The 27,098-nt window shown below is 38.5% G+C and overlaps 2 protein-coding genes across 5 annotated transcripts in view; one reads left to right on the forward strand and one right to left on the reverse strand.

Moving 5' to 3' along the window:
* SERPINE3 (serpin family E member 3) lies at nucleotides 1-17,614 on the forward strand. 2 transcript variants are annotated; one of them, XM_085060574.1, is made up of 8 exons: nucleotides 1-348; nucleotides 3,549-3,776; nucleotides 5,052-5,249; nucleotides 9,615-9,813; nucleotides 10,864-10,964; nucleotides 13,037-13,123; nucleotides 15,096-15,179; nucleotides 17,205-17,614. In XM_085060574.1, the coding sequence occupies exons 1-8, from the start codon at nucleotides 90-92 to the stop codon at nucleotides 17,243-17,245; spliced, it is 1,197 nt and encodes a 398-aa protein (XP_084916700.1). In that variant the 5' UTR covers nucleotides 1-89; the 3' UTR covers nucleotides 17,246-17,614. The 2 variants fall into 2 exon arrangements, with proteins under 2 accessions (XP_084916700.1, XP_084916691.1); XM_085060565.1 differs by lacking the exon at nucleotides 17,205-17,614 and having other exon boundaries at nucleotides 15,096-15,481.
* Nucleotides 17,615-18,793: 1,179 nt separating this feature from the next.
* The window catches only part of INTS6 (integrator complex subunit 6), a 40,765-nt gene continuing 32,460 nt past the window's right edge, over nucleotides 18,794-27,098 (reverse strand). For 2 of the 3 annotated variants that reach the window (XM_085060539.1, XM_085060555.1), the window contains 7 exons: nucleotides 26,434-26,649; nucleotides 26,199-26,325; nucleotides 24,823-24,965; nucleotides 23,955-24,189; nucleotides 22,866-23,237; nucleotides 22,304-22,397; nucleotides 18,794-19,369 (listed from right to left, as the gene is read on the reverse strand). In XM_085060539.1, the coding sequence (XP_084916665.1) occupies nucleotides 19,276-19,369; nucleotides 22,304-22,397; nucleotides 22,866-23,237; nucleotides 23,955-24,189; nucleotides 24,823-24,965; nucleotides 26,199-26,325; nucleotides 26,434-26,649 (1,281 nt within the window). In that variant the 3' untranslated portion in view covers nucleotides 18,794-19,275. The remainder of the gene's footprint in view (nucleotides 19,370-22,303; nucleotides 22,398-22,865; nucleotides 23,238-23,954; nucleotides 24,190-24,822; nucleotides 24,966-26,198; nucleotides 26,326-26,433; nucleotides 26,650-27,098) is intronic. The other variant, XM_085060547.1, reaches the window with a different exon arrangement.

A 27,098-nucleotide genomic window follows, 5' to 3' on the forward strand; every position in this document is an offset into this window, starting at 1 on the left:
CTGCCTGCTCAGCCTATTGCTTTTCTGAATTTATCTGTGTCATTAATTGCAGGTGTGATTAGCTGGTGGAGACTTCCCAGCTCACATCCATGTTGCCCATTTTATTCTCTGCATTCATCCTGTCTGCTTGCTGCTTAATCAAAGGGAGCTGCATCTCCTATGATGAGCTGAAAGAGCTGAAGACTGAATTTGGCATCAATCTCTACCGGCACGTGTCCGAGGCAGAGAACAGAACCAATCTGGTAGTCTCTCCAGCAAGTGTGGCTGTTTCTTTGGAGCTGCTGCAGTTTGGAGCTCAAGGAAATACTTTTACAGAGCTGCAAGATGCCCTAGGATACAGCATTCATGGTAACGTACTTAAAAGAAATACTTATTGTCTTACATTTTGTAATAAATTCACAGCTTAGCTAAGGTGACAGGATTTGCACACACCATACTAAACTGCCTTCTGTCTCACTGCAAGATGTAGTTTTCTCCATCTTTGATAGCCAGGTATCAGATGGACAAAGGAAACTCAAGGGGGTAGTTGATACACAGGTTATTCTTCTTCTTTTTCTGAATCAGTAATTACTCTCTTATGGCACAAAATACAGTTACATCTAGAAAAGCTACTTCCATGAACAGCAGAATTGCTCCAGGTTTCCTGGAGGTTCATTGTGACCACTGTGTTCTGGTCTCCCCTGTGTGCTCTGCAAAGAGGTGCCAAGCAGAGAACAGTGGTTTTCTCTCCTGTCCTAATAACAAATTTTATGGAAACTGTAGAAGCTGAATTATCTTTAAAACTTTTCTAATGTTATTGCAACTGGCCAAAAAGATGAAAAGTTATCAGAAGGAGACTGGCAGACAGAGCTATACGTTGACAGATGGATGGTGCAATTGCATCTTTCCCTGAAAGCAGGCTAAAATATAAAACTCACTGGGAATTTGGAAGGGATATGGGAAAGACAGATGTCTTTAAATCCAGCATTAAGTCAGCTGAATTTAAGGACGCTGTTTTCATTTTAGCTCTGGATTATCCTACCATCTCAAATCACATGTCAAAAACTATTTTACATTATGGCCAGAATGTTTATGAAAAGCAGATGACTGCCTCATCTTCAAAATTTGCAGCTTGCATACAAGACTTATGTATAGAGATAACACAGCTATTTCTCAGCATAAAATTTACTTTCAAGGCATGAAGGCTAAAACCCACAGTCATTTCACTGTCCTGTGGTGTAACCCGCCTCAGTCACCACCACCATCCTGTACAGCATTGATATTCAACCCCACCACAGCAGTAAGAGCTGATCTATACAGATACAGCTACATGTACTGACACAGGGACAGTGCATCTATATTATGATCTGCTGATATAATGAAGTCTTGCCTACAGGACTCCTATTTCTGTAAATTCAATTCCTAAACAACATTATTTCATGCAAGTATTATACCTTGCTTGACACTTGTAGCCATTAGGGGCTCAGTTATTATGAAAGGACCTTAAAGAATAACATTTCAAAGTGAATTCAAGCACAGATCTCCACAGAAAATATAACAAAGAGAAGTGCAGAGACTGTTAATGACCTGCTAGCTCTTTTATGCTCTCTTCTTCTCATGTGGCACATCATGGCAAGCAGACATTTTTATCTCTGTTTTAGCTGTCTGTGGCACAAGCAATATGAGCTTTGGCTTTCAGTAATATTAATGCATAAATGTGAAAATAAAGTAGGATGAGATCTATTGTTATTGGTTATAACAGCATATTTCCAGTAATGGGGAAAGAAACCACTTCCTCAGATGGTCTAAATAAAATAAATAAATTAAATACTTGGATGAAATTTCCCACTAGATGAATAAGCCCAAATTGTATATGTATGCATACATGATAAAATTCCTTCCTTCCAGTAGATGTTTGCATTAATGTTTCTGTTGGTCTGCCCTAAACAATAATGAAGGATGTGGTTAAAACCTTAGCAGGCTGAAAACAATGAAAACATTGATGGTTCATTCACTGTTCACAGAGAATCTTCTTGTACATGCACTTGTAATCTTCTTTCAATGTTTGGAAGATTTTTTCACCTTCATTCTAGTACTAAGAAAAACAATGTATAATGGGATGTAGCTCTAGACAGCACAGACAAAATGGCATGATTTAAAATGCTTTCTCCTTGCTGTTTTATTTAATCAACTATAGAGTCTTTTAAAGCAATTTTAAACTCTTGTCCAAGTAAGGGTTCAGGACGTTGGTTAGCTGAGCACTTTGCTGAAGTTACAGTCTTGAGATTCCACTCCTCACATTCACATCTGCTTCCAATTTACCATCTTGACTTCTCACATCTTCCAGAGAGATCGCCAAGTGCTCCCATACTGATGCAAAACACACAAGAATAATACTTTGCACCTCAGACTGTGTCAGTTTTCTAGACATCAGTTCAAGGAGTTCAATATTTTATCATTCAAAGAGGAATAGATCTAAATTTTAATACCAAATTTCCCATAGGTGATTAGCCTTCCTGCAGCTTATTAAAGCATAACTAGTATGTCAGAACCTCAACCCTAGATCCACCACAGAAGCCACCACTGTTGAACCACTATGAGCTTTCCAGAAAGAGGAGACCAGGGCACCATTCAACTGCTTTCATTAGCAGACAGCAAATTAGAGAATACATTATTGAATTTTGGAATGACATCAAGCTTGTAACTGCTACAAGCATTTGGAAGACCAGAATTTAAAAGGATCCTGGAAAGTCAGAGAAATGTGTGAAATGAATAGGGCACAATTCAGTAAGGACAAGTGCAAAATGCTACATTTAGAAGAAATAATCAGTCATTCAAGTTGGGGAACCATGAATCAAAGATTAGGGGGTTTAGGAAAAGATCTGAGGGATCTTAGGTATTAAAAAAAAATTAATATTGAATGGGGAAAATAATTGTACTTTAAAAAAAGAAGCCTACTGTTGTGGACTGTATAAATAAAAGAGTCACTTGTAACACATGAAGCACCCTATCAGCTCTGTTTAGGATTGTCAGGGTTCATCAGCAATATTGGGCCAGTTTGGGACACCATCCTTCAAGAAATTAAACAACACCTAAGGGCCAAGGGTGGCAGAGGGGCTATCAGGGAAATGCCTTTCCTGGGAGGTGGATAACACCAGGAGAAGGAGAGAGGGGTGTTGTGGTACTGGCAGCTCAGCCAGTCATGGCCAGAGGCACTAGATCTCACTGATGGGAACTCAGAGAGTGCCCAAGAAAGAATAAATACCTTATGAACTGTTAAGAACTGTGTCTGCATAGAGCTGTGAGCCTGATGTGAGATCAGCCACTTGACACATCTACACAAGTGATTTTTGCAGACACACAAGGAGAGCTTTCCAATGCCCAGTGCGACACTGCCCTTGACAGCAATTCTTGACAGTAATACTCCATAAAGTCAAGGGTGTTCCAGTTGTTATGGTGCTTTAACAACCAGAGGACACCAGCGTCAGCACTGAGAGCTGCAGAGCCCTGGGGTGATCTCTGCTACCCTCAGCCTCAGATAATTGCAGTTTCTCTCTCTTGCCTGGCAGATCAGAGCGTGCAGGATTTGCTGCACAGGGGGGATGAAGAAGTGACTGACTCCAGCCAAGGCACAGTGGTCCAGCTGGGATGTTCCCTCTCTGTGGATGCAGGAGTGCAGCTCTCGCCTGGCTTCGCTGCGCTCGCTGCACGCTGGGCCAACAGCAGCCGGCAGCAAACCAACCTCACCGACACCAACACAACCCAGACACAGGAATGGAGCACCACTGACATTGCAGGTAACACAGGGAACCACAGGAATGGTTGCAAATGAGTAGAAGGTAAAATAAGAGTAATGAGAGAAATCGCATTTAACCAAGGTTTTTGCCACACTCTGTGTTGTCCAAAGCAAGGCCGAAAGCCAGGAAACCTAACTCTTGTGTTAACACTCATTTCTAATGTGAAGAAATAGCTGGAATAGGTCTGATTCTGTCAGCAGTGTCAAGCTGATAACCACTTAGCCTTGCTCCTCTAATTCTTAAAATGGCAATCCTTTGCACTGTGCTCAGTTTTAATGAGGAACAGCCAAATTCCCATTGGACATTATTCATGGCGCTGAATTCTTTCATGGTGCTATGGGGATCACAGAGGGCCATAAGCTCAGCAGTCAGACTCAGAGTTTAAAAAGTCAGAATGGGAAATAAAAAGAATTTACTTTCCACACAAGCAAGAAGAGTAATGGAACTAAATTCTGTGTTAATGAAAAAAATAATTGAAAAAGTTGTTAGAAGCAATTGAGCAAATCAATCCCTGATTTGCCCCATCAGCCTAAGTTGTGTAAATGTTAATTTGGCCACCAGCATGTGAGGTGATGTTAAATACACACATTAAAGCTACTGTTGACAAAACCCCAACCCTATCCCTCCCAAATGAATGAAAGAAGTGATCCAGGTCCATGACAGAAAAGCATTGCTCTAGAAGGAGGTTCTAAAATGAAAGGTCATATTACAGTGTTCACACAGGTATCAATGAGTTAAAAGCAGATCACTCTTTCAGGAATCTTTGAGCTACCCAAAGCAGGATCAGTTGTACTGGACAACTGATAATATAAATAATATTATAATAACAATAAACAGGAGAGGGGGAGAAGTAGACTCTCAGCTGACTTAGGTACTTTATAAAGAAGTCTATAATCATGAACCCTTTCCATGAGGGACTTCTGCTAAGGATGAACCACTCTGAGATACATTTAAGCTAGAAATGCAGTTGGGGCCAGAGCATGGTGCTGGGCACTGGCTGCTGTCATCTGCACTGTCCTGGTACAACTTTGGCCCTCAACACTGAGCAGCCCAAGCTCAGCTCTGGGGAGAGCATGGACCAGCTGGCAACCCCAGTGAGGTCTGGGTGCAGGTGGGGAGGGGAAGGTGGAGGGTGAGCAGTGCCTCGTGAGTTGTCCCTCTTGCCTTAGGGATGGAGAGTGGTCTCAGCTTGCTTTATTTAGTCACACAGACTGGCCTGTAGGCCTGGGCAAGCAGGACTGCATGTGTTCCCCTCCCTGTCTCTCTTCCATGCAGATGGGGACGTGCATGGGATGACACTGGAGAGCACTGGGTCACCACTCAGCCAGGTCACCCTGGTGAGCACCCTGTACTTCAGAAGCATGTGGCAAAAACCGTTTTCTTTTATGGATACCCAGATGTTGCCTTTTACCACAGCGGAGGGCTCGACCCTGAAAGTGCCAACCATGCATCACACAGCTGAAGTTAACTACGGTAACTGTCCTTCATCCATATTTGCTCTGCTGTAAAACATGGAACAGATTTATTTGATTTCCACAGACACCATGCTAAGATGTGCTATTTTCCCAGCTGGGAGAAGTCTCAGAAGAAGTCCCATCAAATGAAGAGACCACTCAGGTGACCAAATTGATTCCTCGTAATCCCAGGCAACCAGATCCTGGGTTCAAAATGGTTCCTAAAATATCTACAGTCCTGTCCCATCTCTCACAGACCAACACCTCCCAGTGCTCCATAACAAACTTCTCAGCTGTAGGAAACAATCAAAAGGCACCAATACAATGTGCCAGGAGAAAGATGAGAGACTAAGAGTGCTGCAGTATACAAAGTCCTTTACAATAGTATGGAGCTGGTTATATAAAGCTGGCTAGGAAGGAGAGACTGTAGGAAGCACATGTGACCCCATGACAGAGGGGTAATTAAGACTAAAATGATATCAAGCCCCTACCAATTTGATTTGCAAATTGGTAAGTAAGTACCAATTGAGTAAGAAATTTCCTGGCCCCTCAGCTTAATCACTGTCCCTTGAATGTGTGAGCACCAGAGGGAGCACAGTACAACCAGGAGCACCAGCACTGCAGACCTGTAGATCTGATCACAGCCTGTCTCCAAGGCTTTAGGGTAAAATTGCAGATCTTCAGGGACAAATTCTGCAAGAAAAATGAGAGGCATTCTTATGTCACTTGTACCAAATCGGTGGATGATCTCAGCATGGGCTTAAAACAGTATAAATATAGGTCAAACTTTTATTTGTATAATATATGAATACAGTGTAGGCTACTTTCAAAGGCTTGATGTATGTGGGTTGCTGACAGAAGGACTCATGCTGCAGGCTTAATTTTCTACCACCAGGAATTCTGCCAGTTAGCTATACAATCTCTTTCAAAATATAAAAAGCTCTTTCCCTCCTACTCTAAATTTCAGAACTACACTTGGGTAAAAACCTTCCAAATTCCAAATCTAAATTTTTTCAAGACAAATTTCTCCTAACATCATGCCTGCTTTATCCTTTAAGTTAAATAGCTCTTCTTCAGCTTTGATATTTACTCCCAAATGTAACTGCAAGTCACCAAGCTTTGTCTCAATTTCCTGTTAGCTAAGATGAAGATGCCAAGCTCTTCTAAACTATTCAAAAAACAAATACTCCAAATTTTACTACTAGTTCTTTTTTGTACTTTTCCAATTTAAATTGATCTTTCTTGAAAATAAATGACCAGAAATGTACACAAAACTTTGAATGAGTGCATTTCTATGTCTTGCTAAAAACCTTGCATAGTGTATTGCAGAAGCAGCTCAGGGTGGTTACTCAAGGTTGGCCCCACCTGGCCCTTTTTCCTTTTGGCACTTTTTTCCTTGATAAATCAAAGGGAGGGAAATCTCCAGATGTATATAACTTTTTTTGTGTGTTTTTGAACCATCATTTGATTTCCAACACTCCAGTCTTCATGGCAGTCTCACTGCGTGTCTCTGATGAAAGTCTTGAGTGTTGACAATACTTTGGAAAGTTAACAGTGACCCTTTTCAACCTGGCAGCCCCTCTTGTACCTTTGCTGATTGTAGGTTCCCCTTCAAGTGGCTGCTTGCTGCCTTTCCTTGCTTGTTCCAAATGCCACCACTTCTACCTGTAAATAGTGGCACAGTGAAACTATGTTTAATGTTTTACTTAAAATGAGATGGCAGGATCTATGCCTTTTTATCAAATTAGTTATCAAGTCAAAAAAGGTAATAGCTTTGTTTACTAGTCTACTTGATGTTGCAATTTATCTCACTATTTCCCTCTGTGACTGGACTATTTTCTCCAGTGTGTCCTAAAACCTCTCAAAGGCAAACGTAAAGTTTCCCAGATTGCCTTCTCTTTCTTACAAATGTACTCCTGTTTCCTAGTCATGGGAAACAACTGAATCTGCAGGCTATCAAAAATTGACAGGCTATCAAAGGAGAACATCCAAGTTCTCATTTTCTGGGGTGCTGATCATTCAGACCCCAGATTATTAAAGGACAGAAGGCTGCAAGTGCTTATACGAGTGCTTATACAAGTAGAGATTTCAGGTAAAGCCAGTGACCAGGGATTCCACAGCTGAGCTGCATTGTCTGATCATATATTTGCTCCAGAGTCCTTGCAAACTTAATGTGAAATCAATTGTTATGCTCTTTTGAATACTTGCTTAAACACAAGGGCTCCATCATATCATCCTTAAGTAGGCAGCTGAAGCCCTAAATTTTTGCACAGAAAAGGCGAGTTAGGCAAAATATTTGGAATACCTTTCATCCAGCCAGAAACATGTGAGCTCTCTGCAGCTGGAGAGACTTTTGAGGAAAGCCAAAATAAAAGAGATCATTTAAAATTTGCTGATTGGCAGATTAGATTGGGCCAATTAAATCTTTGTCTCTAAAAAAGCCAGAAACATTTCTAACAAATCAATTTAAAGTTAATACAAAAGGCTGGCTCAGTACAGCTAAACAGAGGACTGAGATAACTTTCCCTCATTATTAAATGTTAGCAGCTGTCTCCCACCAGGATCCAAAACACAAAGTGGGAATGATAAGCTGTGGCCTGTTATCAATTGCAGCATTTACAGCATTGTTTATCCTTTTAACATCGCCACGCAGAACAAACCAGCCTGGGGACAAGAAAGACTGCTCTAAGAAAATGTCAACATTACCGTTTACACATGCCTCTTAAACACCACAGCTATTTTACATATTCATTTTTCCAAGCAATTTGTTAACGACATTTGAATTCTAATTTAGCATATGTGTAGTCCTTATGGGATGCTCAAAATCAGTTCAGGCAAGGAACACTAAATGTTCTGATTCAATCTAGTCTTTGATTTTCCTTCTAATTAATAAATAAGGACTGTATAACCTTTGTGCAGGATGTGCTGACTTCAGAATATCAGCATTCCCACAAATTAAACACTCATGTCCAGTGCATTGCAAATACAAATCTTCCTTGCTTGCCCATTAGAAACCAGAACATCTTTCCCCAGAAAATGATCCACGTGCTGGGAGCTGGTTTCAACAGAGTGATTCTCTCTCCACAGTGCAAGTCAGGAGGGCTCATCTAAGAGCCTAAAATTTAATCTTGCAGAATAATCAACACTTAATGAATCCTATGTAGTCCACATCTGCAAAACTAACCAACACTGTACACTAAATATTCAAGACATCCCACAGATATGTATTTACTGCCAAATATTTAGATATTACGAACACAAGCCACCTATAAACAGTTATTTACAACCCCTGACTCAAAGAGCGTGAGCATCTTCCCTTGAAGATACAACTGCTACAGCTGGGTGAAGGACTAGATTCTATATTTTGGATGGCCAGCAGCAAAGGCAGCAGGACTTTCACTTGTGCCTTTTAGTTAAGTTGTATTTAACTCCTGGCCACTAACTATTGCTGAGTGTTCCTGAAATGCTACTTATTGGATTCTCAGATGAAAAAATAAGGAAGCCAAATTGTGACAGCTGAATCTATTCTACTGTATAACACAGTCCATTAGAAATACCTGGATTAATTGTTCTTTGGAATATGGGGTGAAAATGGTGCTTTCGAAAGGTTGTTACAAATTGCTGTAAAACTAATTGCAAGTTTTGAAGCTCTCCAGCTCTTACTTTTGAGACTACTTTTTATGACCTTCATCTGATTTTTATAGGTTTTCATGCCAAACTTTTCAAAAATCATAAATTTGATGCTAAAACAAAAAATAACTAAATAGTTCATGCTTAAACAACCATATACTAGCTCTTATTTAACAGAACTATTTGTTTCTTGAAGTGAGGTTAAAATTGATTTTTAAAGGTAATAAAGATGGAAACATGAGCCAAAGTAGGTTTCAATTAATTAAGTAGGACACTCCGCATTTTGCTCTTGTAATTCCTATCTACTGTAATATAATTTTAGTGAAAAATATTATTAAAATTGTAAGTTTATTCAAAGAACATACATTGTGGGAAGAGTAATCCTAGTTGCTGTCATTGCCTTGGTGGTTTTGGGGTTTTTTATCCCAAAACCCTGAGAAAGGAGGACAGTTACTATGTGAGAAAGTACTAAAATATCCATGGTCTGTTGAGGTGGTGCTTCAGGTCCTATCAGTGGCATTAGCACTGCTCTGACATGATATCTCTGTCTCTGACACACTCAGCTCTGTTCAGATGAGAGTGGTGAGAGTTAACAGCAGCCTGAGCTGGCTGCAGGAGCCCAAGTGCTGGAGACCACTCCTTACATCCCACCACAGCTGCACTGAAGTGTCTGCTGACCCAGCAAGGGCTGTGGGTTCAGGGGTTTTCTTCCCACTTGAATGGTGAAATAAGATCTCTCTTTGCCCATCCACAGGCCAGTTCCAGACTGCAGCTCTGGAGGCTTTCAGTGTGGTCGAGTTACCTTACCTGGGGGAGAAACTCAGCATGTTCCTAGTGCTTCCCAGCCACAAAAGAACACCTTTGTCCCAGATTGAGGCTCACCTTTCTGCCAAAACCATAACCCTCTGGGCCAACAGCTTGAAGAGAACAAAGATGGACATTTTTCTGCCTAGGTAAGCAATGTCAGCAGGGCGGATTCACTGCTTCAGCTGTCAGAATTCCATGTGACAGTGCTGACGTGAGCAGTGTGTGAGCAAAATCAAATTATATGCTTTTGGTTTCACTATTCCTCACATGATCAGAGATGCTCTAACCCTTTCTTAAACCACAAAGAGGTAAGCCAGGAATGACAAGACTTTCTGGGTACAATTTGAACTGTTTTTAAAGAAACCAAGTATGTCAGTTGATCCTACAGCTTTTACTTAAACTTTATTTGGGGTATAAACCCTTCAAGGATCTAAACCAGAGAAATGTTGCTGGACCTTTCCCACACTCACTTTTCTCTTTGCTTAAGGAAGAATAAACATGCAACCTCATGATGATACACTGTTTTGTATTTTTTAAACTTGTCAGAGTACTAAAAAGGCACTGGACAAAGAGCTTGCCCCCCTTCCAGCAGTCATAACTATCTTTCCATGCACAAAACAGGTTTCAGTCATCAGATTTCCACTTTAGTCAGTTGTTGTTTTAGCAAACACCTGTGCTGGAGGTATTTTCTATCATCTATTCCAAAGAAATTGCATAGCAGGAGGAATTAGGTGCAGAAGGCCTTGTGTGACTGTATCTATTGTATGGATCAGCATGGAAAGGCTTCATTACACACCTCTTCAAATGCATTCACCACATTAATGAAGCACTGAAGACCAGTTTGTACAATAGTATCTGTTTTCTTCATGCTAATTTTTGGGAAATGTTTTAAAGGGCCATTTGCTACAGCCAGAAAGAATATTAGAAAGAGAACGCTTCGGGAAAATGCAGAATTCACATGTCAAGAAGACTTAGTAGCAATATGATTGCAACACAGGGTGGTGAGGGACTTCTGTTAATATTTTCAGGTGAAGATAAGCTGCTTTGTGCAATCATATTTAATCAGACAATGCACTGGGCTCATACAGGAAAAGATGGATGAAATGCAAAGGCGTGAAATAAATTGCATCTGTCTTTTAATTCTACAAAACTCTACAAATCCTGCATTTAAATAAAGCCTATCATGTTAATTTCAGGTTCAGTATTCAAAGCCTTTTTGACCTAAAGACAGTTTTTTCTGCCTTGGGAATTAGAGATGCATTTGATCCCATCACTGCTAATTTTAAAGGCATTTCAGGTAAGAGGCTTGACTGAATACAAAATGATCCTTGACCCCATAGTTGTAGACTCTTACATTTGAACGATTCGTTAGACCTGGGTCTGAATCGATTGTACTTCTTTCTCTGTAAAACTCTAAAACACAATTCACTCTCAACTGTAATTGCATTTTGAACTGTTTTGTAGGAAAGAGGAACCTGAAAAGGACAGGTTGGTTTTGGTCTTGAACCTACTTTTTTAATCTCTTTAAGATTAAAATTGTCAAGACAGTATAAGCCTAGAAAAATGGTTATTTATTCAGAAATTTAGGATGCTTTAGTACAACTTGCATTCCTCTTTGTGTTTTAAACAGTTATATAACAGTTAGGGACACTGGTGCAACAAGTCTGTACTTTAACTCCTCACACTACAAACAATACTAGTATACACCCAGGCTATACTGTTTTGCTAACCCAGTGACCAGTAAACAAAGTTATACTTTCCCTTTGCTAAAATACTGGTGTTATGATTAAATTCTGGGTTTTGGAAGCCTGAATCACTTCTGCTCCTTGGAAAATAGGTCCCCATTAAAAACAAAACAAAACAAAACTAAACTAATATCCCAAAACCCCAAAAAAACAACTAAAAAAAAACCACCTCCTTTCTTTTTTTTTTTACTATTCCAGCAACAAAACATTTCAACTTAGGTATTTCTGCTCACAGTAAAGACTTGGAGACATAGCTGCCCAGCAAGCAGCTCACATTCCTGTGCATGTGAGTGAATAAATGAAATTGCTCCAATTCAGAGAAGCCTGCTTTTAAAGAAAAGTTGCTTTCCTGGGATGAACCTCAGAAGACACATTACTCATGGAGTTTTTTATGCCACTTTTAAAACTGAACATAGCAATGTTCTTTTGCAATATAGATCTCAGACTGCACATAGATGCACATTAAAATAATTTGTTACTGCTCACTGCTGTTTTGCTTATTGCAAACAAATGTAAATGGAGATAAAGTACACAAGGATGTATTTTATAAAGTTAATATCTACTTAAACAAGATAAATACTTTGGGGAAATTAATTCCATAATCACTATCATTTAGCAGCTTCCCTCCTATGTTCAGAACTTGATGGCTTTTGGCATTCAGGACAAGGCTTGTAGAAGTATTTGATCCTGCTCTGGCAGGGTTACAGAACAAAGGGTATATTGAGGCCCTTCTAAGTTGTACCCTTGAACCACTGTGTCATAAGAGTAGGGTTCTAGGTGGTCTAAGAGTTACATTAGGCAGAGTTATATGGAAGATTTATCTTTTACTTAACCAATGGATACAGTTGAAAACAAAAACAGGTAAGTTTTTATTTCCTCTTCCATATGAAAAAGAACCCATAATCTTCAGAATATTTGCACTCAGATCACATTTAGCAAACAAATGTATTACTTCATTTCAGACCTGGAATAGCTTCTTTATACCTGAAAGCTCCTATTTTTTTTCCTCAAAAATGTGTAAGACTTATCTAATTTTAAAAATTCTGCCTCTCCCTAGTTTTGTCCTGCTTGCTTCCATCCCAGTTTTGTTGACTGGACAAAATTCAGGCAGAAATAGATAAAATGCTCCTTTAGCATGTCTTTGATTTCACTTACATGTTGGACTTGGTCCTTGAATTCAGACAAGAAAGAAAAAACTTCTCAACCTTTCCCATTTCTTGCCCTCTGCAGTCAGTTGGGGAGAAGCAGATCTGTGACACTCTCCTCAGTATGTCACAGTCCCATTGTTTCCTCCTGAAGAGCATTTTTTCTACAAGCATTTTACATTCCAAGGGTTCTTCAGTTCTTTCATTGTCCTCACTCTGTTAGTTAAAGTTTCTATTTTTACCAAGTAACCTTGCCTTCCACCACAACCTGGAGACCTCTCAAACTAGTAACTCTCATTCAACATTCAATCCACTGTTATCCACACGGTGGGAAGACAGTCAAAGATGGCTGAAATATCTAATAGTTATGTGACCCTTAGATTCTGCAGGAAAAAAGGTAAAAGCATTCTAGCTATTTTTGAAAAAGGTATTCGTAATGAAAGGCAGAAAATAACTTATTCATTTCTGGGTTTTTGCAGAGCAAGATAACCTTTACATTTCAGAAGCTATTCACAAAGCAGAGATTGAACTAACAGAAGATGGTACAAAGGCATCAGGAGCTACAGGTAAGCCAAATATAAAAACACAAACTTCCCACTTCTGGAGCTTATCACTAACAAACTACTAGTCTTCTATTTGAAACAAAACAAGCATGCTAGCATTTACATGTATGCCTAACTTACAACTTTTTTATTTACCTTCCTCCTTTACTTACCTTACTTCCATTTTACCTTTGTAAACATTCACAAGAACCTTTTATTTTTGATGTCTGATTAATGTGTAATGGCTCAAGTGAAAAAACAACTTTGCCAGTCCAGAGAAAATCCAGTTTGAGAAAACATACCCCTTATTTTTCTGTTGGTTAAGTAATCTCTTTGCTCAGATCATAAAAACAAACAATGAAAAAATGTTAGGAGTATTTTATTTATAGCTCCTGAAGTGTTATGGGATTTGAGGATGATCTCTTTGATAGCATTAGAGGAAATGATGGACAAGTTTTATGCAGACAGGCTTGATTCTTACATACTTTGAAGCATGACCTTCATGTGCAGTAGCTTCTGCTAACAGATCATTTCCACATGAGCAGCTGGGACTGGGTGAGTGGGAGATTCAGAGTCAAATCTCAGCTGTGGATTACACAGTCAGTAAAGGACTCAGTCACCATTAACCACATCTCACCTTTCTGCTTGCCCGGGCTGTGCCAATGATAGATGTGCTCCGCATCACAAATGCTGGTGATCCTTGCCTGAGGATCTGGGCACATTGCTTCCAGGAAGGAATTCAAGAGGCATGTAGGGACAGCATAGCAGTGCATCTCACTGTGGTGCCCAACCTGTCACACATCCCCTCACTCAAACATCCCACAGTGGCAATGCCAAACGGAACCTGAGCACATCTGAATTGGTGTATTCAGCCTTCCTCTACAAACAGCTCTCAGTAAGACATGGGTACATATGTGGGTGAACAGAGAACATTTGACATAAGTTAACCTTTCTGCAGAGCTGTACACTTTTAAGTTAAGTAGCAATTTTAATCTCTCAGGGCAGTAATAATTTTAATAACCTTCTGGTAAATCCCATACAAAAAAAAAAGCTTTTAGGTGGCTTCAATTACATACCAAAGCCTAAGGGGAATAGACCTTTATCCCCTAGAAACCAATGCCAAAACATCCCTTAACTCCAGTTAGACCAAGCTAACAAGCAGATTTTTAAAAGGGTTATTACATTTGATCACTTTAAAAGTTCTGGATCTAGTCACATGATGACTAGAAACTAGGTATTTCTTTTTTTACAGGCACTAGAATTATGCCTTCTCAAACTAGATTTACTGTGTCTTACTTGAATTTTCAAACTAATTCCATTGTATTAACTGTTCATAAAATAATCCAAATCTGGACCTTTTAGTATTGGGGTTTCTTGAAAATGTATTCTTAATACTACAAAGTTACAAGGAAGAATTGATTTCAACAAGATGTATTTTAATAACAGCTGAGCCATCATAATTCTTAAAAACTCTTTATTTAATCTAATAATTAACCCAAAACCCAGAGAGAGGAAAGATAGTCAAAATCGTGTTGAGGATACTTAGGGTTTTGTTGAGAGCTCTGACACAAGAAACTCCAGGATGACATAGATATTTGTCTGCTGCTTGTCTTCCAATTGGAAAAGGAACTACATTTGTGCCTTGCTTATCTTTTTCACCAGAACGCCACAGCTAGGAATTGGCTAACAGGTGAAGCAATAGCATGGTATGACTTCAGCAGAGTTAGGGATGTGATAATAAAAATTCCCTTTGAGATCCAACGCCAGGCAGATTCATTTCAGCATCAAAATATGCACAAGTCACCTGCATGCTGTCTCACAACTCCTGACTTGTTAATTCAGCCAGACTGATTTCACTGTTGGATAAAATTGTTGTTTTAGTCTTAAAAGAGAGAAGCAACTTGAGAGTCAACGTACTAACCATCAGAGCTTGAGAGCACTGTACAGAAGATGAAAATAGATGCATTTTACTGATGTTTTCATTCTTGCATTACAGCAATGGTCTTACTAAAAAGATCTCGAACACCTATTTTCAAAGCAGATCGACCTTTCACGTTCTTCCTGAGACAAGCTAATACAGGTATGCATGCTCTGCCTTTCAGGAGCAGAATCCCTCACAAGTAGCCCTGAAATCAATACAAATGGCATACCATTCTTCAGCCTAGAAAACTTCACCAGCCATGGAAACAGTGGGGTTTGGGGATTTAAAGCATAGATTTTAATTTCCTTAAAAAGAATGTGTAATAGTCACAGAAGTCAAGGAAGCCAGATTAGCCTCCTCTTTGGACATGCACTATGTGCTCAAAAAATTTCTATCAAAATTATAGGCATTACAAAGATCTCACAGATGCTAAATGCTCCAGCATCAGGAAATGATCTCCACAGGGCAATTCAAATTACAAAGAGGCTGGATCATCTGGCTTAACATCTGAAGTAGTTAAAATAGAAATCTTTCCCCATAAGTGAAACTTATTCATGCTTATACTAATAGCAGACTTCTGCCAAAAAGTGCATGTTTCTTTGCAACTATTAACTCATTTCTTGCAAACGACCTCCCCTAGCCCCCAAATAAAAAACACACAAAAACCCAAACAGAATGGCAGAGCATGAAAGTGAAGCATCACAGTGCTCCTTTAGCTTCAGTAATGGATTGTAAGTTTCCTTTCAGATGTCCAATCACATTAACTTGCTCCAGAATCTCTGCCAAAAGAAAATATCCTATAGCTTGCTGGCAATGATAAAGAACTGTGTTACACAATATATAGCAGGTATTTGCTCCTCTGAAGCATCAGGCCAATCTCCAGCAACTCTTACCATTGTTAACAATGCAGTAATTTTGTACCTGAAGTATTTTCCTAAAAGTCATTCAAACCACCAAATTACTCTCATAACTGGGGTCACAGCCATTTAGATTTTCAAGAAACATACAGATATTTATAGGGTTCAGTAAAACACTGGGGCCTACCATGAAGACAGGAATAATTTTCCTTATCTGCTTCCAAGCAATGCACAGAGTTTCCTTAGTCAGTGAATACCTGACTATGTAACATTTTGATTTAAAAACCCGTACCTTAAATTTTGACCACACTGCAAGTACCAAGAGAAAATTACTACCTTAGTGGGGGTTTTGTTTTAAATATGCTTTGGCAATCATTAACAGTCAATGAATAAAAGTATTTTACTTGGCAAATGCAGAATTTTAAAATAAAAAGGCATTAATAGGCTCACCGACGAGACCTGAGCCATGGACTTTTCAAGATTAAGAACAAACTTGGTGAATAAGATGGTCAATTTGCTATATATATTTATATACATATATAAGCTTTATATAAATTATAGAAATATAGTCAGATGGTAAAATAGGATTTTTACCTGAAGTATAAAATACTTTCCAATCAATTCAAAACTACACTTCTGTAATTCAAGCTTTTTAATGTAAAAAGTGAAGACATTCACTTTCTTTGCTCAGACTTAGTGACTCAAGTTTTTTGAGGTATGAAAAACTAGAAAGGGCAAACAAGACCTATTTTTCATTCACCTGTCTAGAAGTGCTTAAAACTTCTCTGCCCATAAAGTTAATAATTAATCTTTATGCAGACCAAAAGTGTTCATTGCATCAATTTTCTAGTAATAGCAGAAACACATTTTTCAAGACTTAAAGGCGCATAGTTCTGCTCAAAATAATTGAAGTAGTTTAGTTTTTTAATCTGAATTTCAGGTTTGAGCACATTTCCTTTGAAGGACAGGAAAGGTAGCAGCAATACAAACAGCTGACCACCAATCCAATGAATCTGAGGCAGTAATTTCATTCTCTGCTGAACTAAAATATGAACAAAGCCATGAACTTAGGTTCTGTTTTGCCCAGTCTAAGTTCCAGATTTCAGCAGGTTTCTGGTTTGGGTTACCAACTATTTGGGGAAAGCTGTTTTTAATACAGAAATGTTTATTTTAAGAGAAGCATGCAATTGCAGTCAGTTTTTTCATACAAGCAATGAATGATTCTATGATCTGCTAATTCCATGCTTAACTGATGTATTTAAACTGTACTACACTTTGAAAATGTGGCCCCAATTTGAAATAACATTAATACTGTTTTCATTTACAGGTTCAGTACTCTTTATAGGAAGAGTTACAAATCCTTCATAATAAGCACTAAACACATACACTGACTTCTTCTCCTCCTATAACGAGCTTTCCTCCAATGAAATTAAAGGCTACCTTGTATTTATTAAAACACTGTTTTAAGCAGTACCACTTTTCCAAGAATAAACGAGAGTTAAACCCTCCACTACTTTATTACATTGTAGACTCTGTTGAAACTTAGAGCTGACTAGGAATCATCAGCACTACAACTACAGCAAAGACAGTAACTAAAACATTTGTGAAGAAACAGAACAGATTTAGCCTCCTAAATGTTTAACAATATGGGCCAACAGCTTCTCTTCAACTTCATCACAGCTAAAGTCAGATTGAGTGTTGCTGAGTATGTAGGTCATCTGAATGAAAGCAACCCACGAGAAAGCTTTGTGATATGTTATTTTTCAAGCACAATTTTATTTCCCTGTCCTGAAGTCAAAAGCTCAAGAATAAAATTGAAGTTCAGTCTGACATCAGGCAGTTATAATCCAGCTGATATAGAAAGGTAACAAGCAAACACCAAAATGCTGTGAAAAGGAAATCAAATTGAAAGGCTATTCCAAAGCTGACACAGAATTGTAGAATCATTATGGTTGGAAAATACCTCCAAGATGATCGAGTCCAACCATTAACCCAGCATCACCAAGTCCACCACTAAACCAAGTCCCCAAACACCAAATCTATCTACATACTTTTTGAACACTTCCAGGGATGGTGGTTCCACCACTTCCCAGGGCAGCCTGTTCCAGAAAGAGCAGGTAAGAAGCAGAAATACCCACTCAGTGACCAAACAAGTATTATTGCAAATAAAGGTAGCTGTACTACCTTTACTCCCTTTGAAGCAAACACAACATAGAATGGACACACCTGAAGAAGGCTGAATGAGACTAATGGCATCAAGAAAAATGGGGCATTTTTTCAGCATCCTGACAAAAATTGGGATGTGGTGAGTGTTCAGCAACTTACAGCACAAGCATCAGAAACCCAGACCCATAATGATTTTGGGTGAAGACTCCAAACCACTGACTCCTAAGAAAAGCATCGGAGAGGAATGTTTTATTCAGCTCCTACTGAATTAAAGCTTTCCAGATATTCAGAGCATCCAGCACAGCGGAAAGACATGGCCAGTAAAGCAATCAGTGATATTGTGTGTCCAGGCAGCAGCACCCTCTGGCTGTTCCTGCACTTGTAAACACATAAAATCTTCTGGCACAGAAAAACTCTGTAGAGCCTTCCTCAAAGGCTACTGATCCCTGATTTACTGCACTGTATCCCTCAATAAAACTGGGATTTGTCATGGCTGCAGATGTGCATACAGAACACCAGTTTGTTATGCTGGTCACCAAATGGAGAAGTGCAAAGTACACAAGTTATCCTACTGTATAGCTGCAATTCAGCACTAGATTTCTTTCACTCATTCTCTGATCAAGAGCAGAATATCCAATGATACAAAACCACTCTTCACTCTTTAACACTGATATTAAAACACACAAGCTCTGGAAAGAGAAGGCAAAACAAATCATTCCAGTAAAAACTCTACTCAAACCTACACAAAGATTAAAATAGAGATTTTATTGATGGAATAACAAAAGTGCTTTTCTTAAATATTTTTCAAAATACATTTATACAACTTACAATAATATATCCAAAATAACTGTATATACAAAACATTACCTTGTTTAATGTATGTGCTTTTTTTTTTTGAAAATTACAAAGCAACTTTTTGGCAAAGTTCAACCTTAAGAGGTGATAGTTTTGAAGGTTAGATTAAGAAAAATAGAACCTGAGGGAAAGTGACACTTATGTCCATGACAAGCAAGAAGTTCTCCATTTAGTTAAATAAAAATGTTTTTGTAGTATTTTTCACATTACAAAAATAACAGAAGTGAAGAAAAAAAAGGATGATGGATACTTCTCATCATTTTATTGAGCAGCTTCTCATTCTTTCAGGTACAGGAACTTGAGATAAGAGTGCATGTCAAAAATGAATGCAAGTAAGAACAGCAGTGCCCTGCTGTGGCTCTCTCATGTGCAGTTTCTTAGCTGCTGTTGATATGGTTGACCTGATTGGATCTGCGATGGATTTCTTCCAGAAAACTCTCGAGCTGTTCTATCAGCATTCGTTTTTTAAACCTGGATGTAAAAGAAAGCATTATAATGGATGCACAGAGTAATACATGAAACACCATTCACAAAACTTCTACTGAACTCTGGAAACTTCAGTTATTACTTCAGGAGCAGTGCATGGAGAGGCTACACATACCTCATATGTATACACTGTCTCCTAACACTCTGGTAAACTTCATTTTCCATTTACCACTTGCTACCCCATTTACCACTAACTTGCTTTTCCATTTACTGAATACCAAACTGTGTTTACTACAGTTTATTATAGCACATTGCTGAACATCACTCAGCCCTCAGAAAGCCAGGAAAAAGAGAGTTAAGAGTTTGTTGCTTCCAGAAGTAAAGTTCTGAAGTACAGAAATAAAGCATACATCAAAAGAACTATAATCCTAAAGCTAACAAACAGCTTTTAGGGATTATTTGCATGCCTTCATGATGCATTCACCAAAGTTAACGAAGTTGGTACTGCTGAAGAACAGCCATTACACAGTGCAAAGCAGATTTCCTGACAAAAAATACAAATTAAAACTATGAGAAAGAAATTAAAGGAAAATACAGGCACAATCCATACCTCTGGAGTCTCTGCAGTTCTATTCCATGTCATTTGTACAAATTTGACCAGTAGGTCATTCTGTCAGCTCTGCTTACACCCCTGCCTTAGGAAGTACAACTCCCTGCTGTTTCCAGCTAACCCCTCCCCTTTGCAGCATTTCTGCACCTCTGAGAAGCCACTTCTGACCAATGCTTTGCTAGCCATACATGTGCTCAAAGATAGGCAGCAATGAAAATATTTTGAACTATATACCAAGTTCAGTCTTATGACTTCACTAAACCCCAGAAGCCTCTAGTTCCAGTCAGGCATCCTGGTCCATATCTTTGGCTCACAGAGACATGGTACCTGCCCCAGTTACCAGAACACAAGCCTCTCCACAATCCCAGCTAGACTATGGGGAAAATAAGGTCCCATTCTCAACCACTATGTCATTGAATACCCATGCTCTGCCCCTTACACATCCTTCTCCCAGTTCTCAGTACCCTACAGACACACCACACTTCAAGTACTGCATCCCCTCCATTTTTCCTCATTGCCCCTCAAAAGTGACAGTTTTTCTTCTTATCAAAAGAGGAACTGCAGGCCAGGCAGTTTCCAAAGGAAGCTGAAAGCTGTGGGTCTTTTAGAAACTTTCCTTTCCTCTTACAACTATAACCTCCAGAATTAAATGAGAACTCTTTATAAACATGAACTTTGATCAAGAGTTTTCCTAAGCGTTCAGAAATGGCATTCCTTGGAGCAGGGAAAGAAAGCAGGCATCCCAAGCCTGAATTGCAATCCATTGCACTGCAAAGTCAGGTATCAGTCAACAAAACAGAACTATATTGACAACTCTGGAAGGCCTGGATATATTTCCTGCAGGGAACAGGGAATCGGTTAAATGCGATAGCTTGCCTGGATAAGGACAGAGACAGTGAACTGTATACTGTTTGTAGCAGTGTTACCCAGGTGGGTAAGATGTTGACACAATAAAAATCTAACCAAGGAGAGAAGAGGAGGAAGAAGATTAAGCTGTTCCCACACTCAAACCAATAAAACCTGAAGTTTAACAACAGTCAACAAATAGAGTTGCCAGTCTTCTCCACCAGCAGATACAGACAACTATTCATTATGGTGGGAAATGGGATTTAATTTGACGCATCCAAGAGCAACACTCAACCACTGTCAAATTTTGTAGAAGTGTCAACTAAAGATAGCTGGAATACAGAGATTGTGCAAGAGAAATGAGAGTTACAGGTGATCTTAAAACCCTGATTTTAAAGGCACACACATTCCAGCCCCACTAAGGGCTGCCACAAAGTCCAAAAGCAACAGTATTGTTTTGGTGTGCTGTGACAGTGAGGAAGAATGTATAATCTACAAGCTATAGAAAAACTTTAACAGGCAATATAACAATCAAGCAAAGGCACAATAAAGCAATTGTTGCTATAGGAAGAGCATGATCTATATAAATTTACATGCCTCACCAAGCTGGCAATAGAAGGCTAGAGGATCTGTATGAATGTCCAACATCAAGTGTACCTTAACCTCTCAGCACAGTTTTCTCCTAAAATTACTTCATTTTTTGCATCGTAAAATGTACTCATAATGCCACAGGAAAAAAAGCGGACTACTACAAAAATAAATTTGAGAATAAGCAGCAACTATTCTTTGAGGTTTCTGAAGTAAACTTCAAAGTTCCACTTATATTTATGCTCCAAGAAAGATACTGAAATTACTAGTTCCCTGCAACTCAACCACTATTGGTTCTGATATGCTTCTCCTTTCTTTCCTCTTAGTAAAGATGTAGAAAGCTAAGTATAGACAGTCTAAGGATAATATTTTAAGTTTCTACCTGGATCAAAACTATAGGATTTAAATTCTTATCAAGTCCCTCTTCTCCAGTGAAAAGCTATCAAAGTCGCAGACAGGACCACAGTTATCTTCTGAATGAAGTACACTGAAGAGCAGAGACATATCTTTCTCAGCATATCTGAATTTCAAAACTATTTTTAGGACAAGATTTTGAGCTGATGCTGTTTCTGAAAGTCTAACTGCCAGTAACAGGGAGCTTCATCGCATTTTCAAATTAGTAGTTCACTCATACCTGAACTTTGGAACTTGAATTATTTTTTTTTAAGTTACCTTCTCTTTCTCTACCATTGTCCATCTACATTTGCAGGGATTTGGCAGTTACAGTTGCTAACATCTTTAAGCTAAAATCCAAGGGAAAAATGTAAGCTTGTACAAGTAACACCTCAAGAAGCTTATGCATTTCTGCTGTTTCATAGGGAATTATTTACTTGCAGTGCAAAGCATTGTTTTCAAATAACTGTGTGACTGTCAAGCAGTTACACATGGTACTACATGGTGCAGTTTTGTAAGAATAATCCAATTCTGTTACCTACCTTGAAGCTTCTTTAATAACATTCTGTAAAAATATCAGTCGAGTTTGTAAGCTTCCTTGTACATGCTTCAATAAAAAGAAGATTCTTTCATATTCTTGAAGGTCAAGACAAGAGAAACAGTTATTTAGGTATATAGGTTATTTAGGTATATATAAACATGTTTCTGTTTTAATAGATCTGAGTGAAATGCAACAGACTTCATTCAGTTCTTGTAAACTTTTACGCTGTATCTCCAATCAATTGTAGCTATAACATCCTATTTAATGAGAACCAATGTAAACAAAACTCACAGGATATTACAGTTTAGGATATTACCAACACCTAACAAGTTAATTCAAGTATTGATATAAAAAACATGACTTCCATGAACACTGATAGATCTAGCAATGTTTTAATCTCTCCTACAGTAAGTTTTTAGCAGAGGTTTTAAAACAAATCTTTTCGTCTTTAAATTTATTTTGCTTCAGTCTCATGGTCCAGTACATTTCTAAAATAGTGATCTAACATGAATCCTTTGTTTAATTCTCATGACAATTATCTGAAGGAAATTCAGTATACTTACTCCTTCCTGGTTTGCGGATCTCTTTCATAATTTGTGCTCTTAGCTCTATGTTAATCTCTCTGGAACTTCTGCAATGCACTGGTTTTTTCCCTTTGCTGGGTGAAGACATTGTCAAGTTCTCTTCAGTACTTTGTTCTTTACTACCCGATTCCTCATGATTCTCCAAAAACCCATCAACATTCAAATTATTCCCTAAATGTTCATGGCCTACATCCTCTGTATGAGCTGTTGATCGATCCAATGAATTGAATGGTGAAGAGGACAGTGAAAATTCTGAATCCACAGTATTTGGGAAAACATCTGATGAAAGGGGGTCTGTAACATGATTCTCAGTGACATCATCAACTCCCACTTCATTATTTGTTTCTGATGCTGAAAAAACAAAGATTACACTTGCTAGGTTCAAGTTCTTTACCATCTGATGCAAGTCAAAGAGTCAGGTTGGTATTATTAGACTCTTAAAACTATGCTGCAGGTCATATAGTCTACTGCACATGCCAGCCATAAGAAAACCTGAGCCCATCACTATCTTCTAGCAATTAATGGCTTTTAAAATATCACACGTATATTCTTTGTGTGAAAAAAGAAATCAGTACCTGGGCTACCGACAAAAGGAAAAAAACACTTGTAAAGTGTGATTTTATGGCATGGTGTCTTTCTCTCTTTAAATCAAACTGATCAAGTTTACTTTAGTACTGAACAGTGAGCAAGACAGTTATACAGCACCTCAGCTTCACACCAAGGGAAGTGATTTCACTGCACTAAAGCAGAATGCAAATTAACTTCATGCTGCGATGCTTCTGGAGCATCTGAATTTCCAGGCAAAGTAAGAACACCCTTCTCACTGTCTACACTTGCCCCGCAGAAGACAAAAAATACATTGTTTATACATGGAATTTATATGGAAGATTTCCATCTGAAGGAGTATATGAACTCTGTAATTAACACCAGATGCACACTTAAACACTTCATTTTCAAGAGAGAGGGATAAAATTGGCATATTTGACAAATCAGCCAGTGGTATTTTGTACACAAAGAAGATTTTCGGATAAATTAAAAAATAAACTTTAAAGATGAAGATTCACTTACTTTTGTGAACAGCAATGGGTTTAACAAGGTCAGGCTGTGCTTGTGCAATTGGTGTTGGTGGCCCTTTTCCTCCAATGTGGTTATTCACAACTGGAGGAGTTTGTGGTCGCCCTCTGAGCAGGGGGGACATACAGCGTCGCCTTTTTGGAATCCCTTGCATATTTGGCTCTCCAGGTCTTTTATGTTTATTTTGAGGTCCTGATACAAATTCATCTGCTTCATCTATCATCATTCCCTGTGATTAATGAACAGGAAGAATTCTTAAGCTTCACACCAAAACCACACAATACAAGGTACTATTAATGCTCTGATATTATGATAATGCTTAGCATGTATAAGCGTTACATACAATATACCATTATGTTTGGAATTCTAAATTGTCAACCAAACCCTTCCAAGACCAGATCAATCTGCTTAAGTCCCTTATTCAACAGTCTGCCAAGTAAGGTAAGGGAGTGGCCCATCAAACTTCCTTTTCAGAAATTGCCAAGAGACTCACGCATTTAATACAAGGGCTCTAAATTACATTGGCAGTTTAGTCAGTTCTCAGACAGATTTGGATAAAAGGGACAGTCAAGACTGGCAAAGTTATGGGAAGCTTGGTAAAGGAAGTGTGATTAGGTACTAACTACACTACAGAGACAAATATTTGTAATAAAATTAAGAGACCTAATACTGGTTTTACAATAAAGACTACCCTCCATAGGATACTACTGATGGAAGAATATCTGAGACATTTTCTTGTACCCATTATTTTTACAAGTATTTGAAAAGGTTTCTCCAACTGGAGTAGTCTACTCCAAGAACAAGGTAGGCAGTAGCACAAGCACAACAGAACATTTTTTAAAAAGCTTTATAGGAAAGTCACCTTTTTGTCCAATTTGAATGGATTGCCAAATGTATGAAGCCTTCGTGGTTGATCAGGATCAAGTTCTCGGAGTGGAGAAGGTATTTGTTTTAGATACTCCTGATAGTTTCCCATTTGTGCTATAGGTACACTGTGAACTTGATCTGTCAAAACAGAAGAGTTAATTATTATACAGTACTGCTCAGCTTAGGAGAATTTAATCTATATCCATTTCAGATCTCCAGTTTTCAGACTTTTGGCATATGTGTTAAAGCAGGTGTGCAAAGCTCACCATTTTTCTTGCCTAACTGGTATTTATAATAGTTTTGACTTCACAAAACTTGCTTACATGAATCAGTGCATGTCTTGTGGATCTGTCATTATGACAGGAAATAAGCAGTAGTTGTCATGCATGGATGTTAGTTTTCCAACGTATCCCAACTTTTCAACAGAGATGGGTGAAAAAACAGGAACAAAAAAGAACTAAAACATTACTACAAACAAAAGATATATTAAAGCAAAGTAGTAATGCCATGTTGCACACAGCTTTGACATAACTTTGCCCAATTTTAGCCACTCAGAACTTAATTGTGAAGACTAGCATTTTCCCAGAGCTAGGGTGACTTTTGACCATTGTAAACCAACAAATCCTTAAAAGTCCATAGGAGCTATTTTAAACTTTTTCTGGTTTCAGAGTTGCCAAGCCTTTGATCCAGAAAAATACACACAGGAAGAAATTGCAGAAAAAAAAACCCTTTCATGAGTTAATCTCCTCCCTGAAGAACAACTGCTCTGACAAAGTGGTGTGAAATGTACAGATGTTAATCTGACCTAAGTCATGGCAGCACAGCTTGCAACACAAGCTTTCACTTGCACTGTCCTTCTCACTCATTTCAACATCTTCAGTTAGATGCCATAAAGCAGTGCCAGAAGACACAGGAAAAAAGGTAGAGAAATAAATTAGCAGACTACAGAATTATTTGCTGTTGGCTTAACAGGCAAAACAATCACAGTGGCAGCACCCAGTGAGCCAGCTTACTTTTCTACTGCTCACAATCCACTTTTACTGAGAGAGATCGCAATGTTCAGAACTGCCCTGTGATTCTTCTTTTGTCAGACAGATCCATGAAAGTCAGGAAAAAACAGCGAAAAAAGAATCTTCTGTAAAAGCCCAAATCTCCTCATAGGGACTAAAGGACAGAGCAGTGAATCAGCAATCTTCTCTGTCCTCATCACTTTTATCTCCAATGAGGTATGGCAAAAGCATCTAAAAAAACCCATGCAGTTTAATGGTACTATCAGACACCCACCAAGTTTTAAAGAACTACACTATTTGTTACATAGTTTTTTAGCAATGATCATATCACAGGCAGACAAAATATAAACTGTTATCTAACCTTCATCTTGTCCTTTGAGGAACTTGCGAGTACTCTTCAGTAAATTAGACCTCATTCGTGTTAATTGATCCAAGAGATTTCTTCTGGGTATGTCATAAGCATTTCTAAATGTCTGAGGTTTCAAGTCCTGTGGTTCCAGTAAATGAAGTTCCAATTAATGCCATGTAAGAAACAATATCTAGCATTTCAATGGAAGTATATTGAAAATAACAACATTACACACAGTGGTGCTTACCTTATTCAGCAAAGCTATTTGGAACCCAGCATACTCCTTCATATTGAGGTCTAGAGGTCTATGAGGAATTTCCCCAGTAATCCCCTGTAGCAGATGTTGAAAATCGTTCCTATGTGCCATAGACAGGTTGTGTGATCTGCTTCTGACCTTAATTCCAGTCTCTTGCGCTACCTTTTTGCCTACAGAGCCAATGACTCTATCGGACTCTATTTTGGCCTTAATTTGAAATAAATAAATAAATAAAATTGACAATATGCTCTTAAAAGGATTAGTCAGACTTATTCATTTTAAATTCCTACCTACAAGATTCAACAATGTGCTAACACACTATGACGACTATAACCAGGCTGAGCCCTAAAGGAGTGCTTAATACATAACCACTTAATGCCCACTACAGTTTTAAATATACTGAACAGTTTTCTGCCTAGGTCTTCCACATATTTCTCCTCTGCTGCCCATTACAGTATCTAAGCACCAATATGCATGCAATGCTTTTATTTTCATAAAATGCCATAATTTGACTAGTGATTCTCTGCAGATCTATCTGTATTTGTATAATGTTCAGCTGTTACTGAAGAGAACAGTCAAACCATCACAAGACTGATTCTCCCACAACTGTAGTTGTGATCAGTCACCCAGCGGTATCAGCTTTTTTAAAGCTCAAT

This window comes from Lichenostomus cassidix, chromosome 1 (genome assembly GCF_008360975.1).
Source record: "Lichenostomus cassidix isolate B80296 chromosome 1, HeHo_3.0, whole genome shotgun sequence".
Classification (NCBI taxonomy): domain Eukaryota; kingdom Metazoa; phylum Chordata; class Aves; order Passeriformes; family Meliphagidae; genus Lichenostomus; species Lichenostomus cassidix.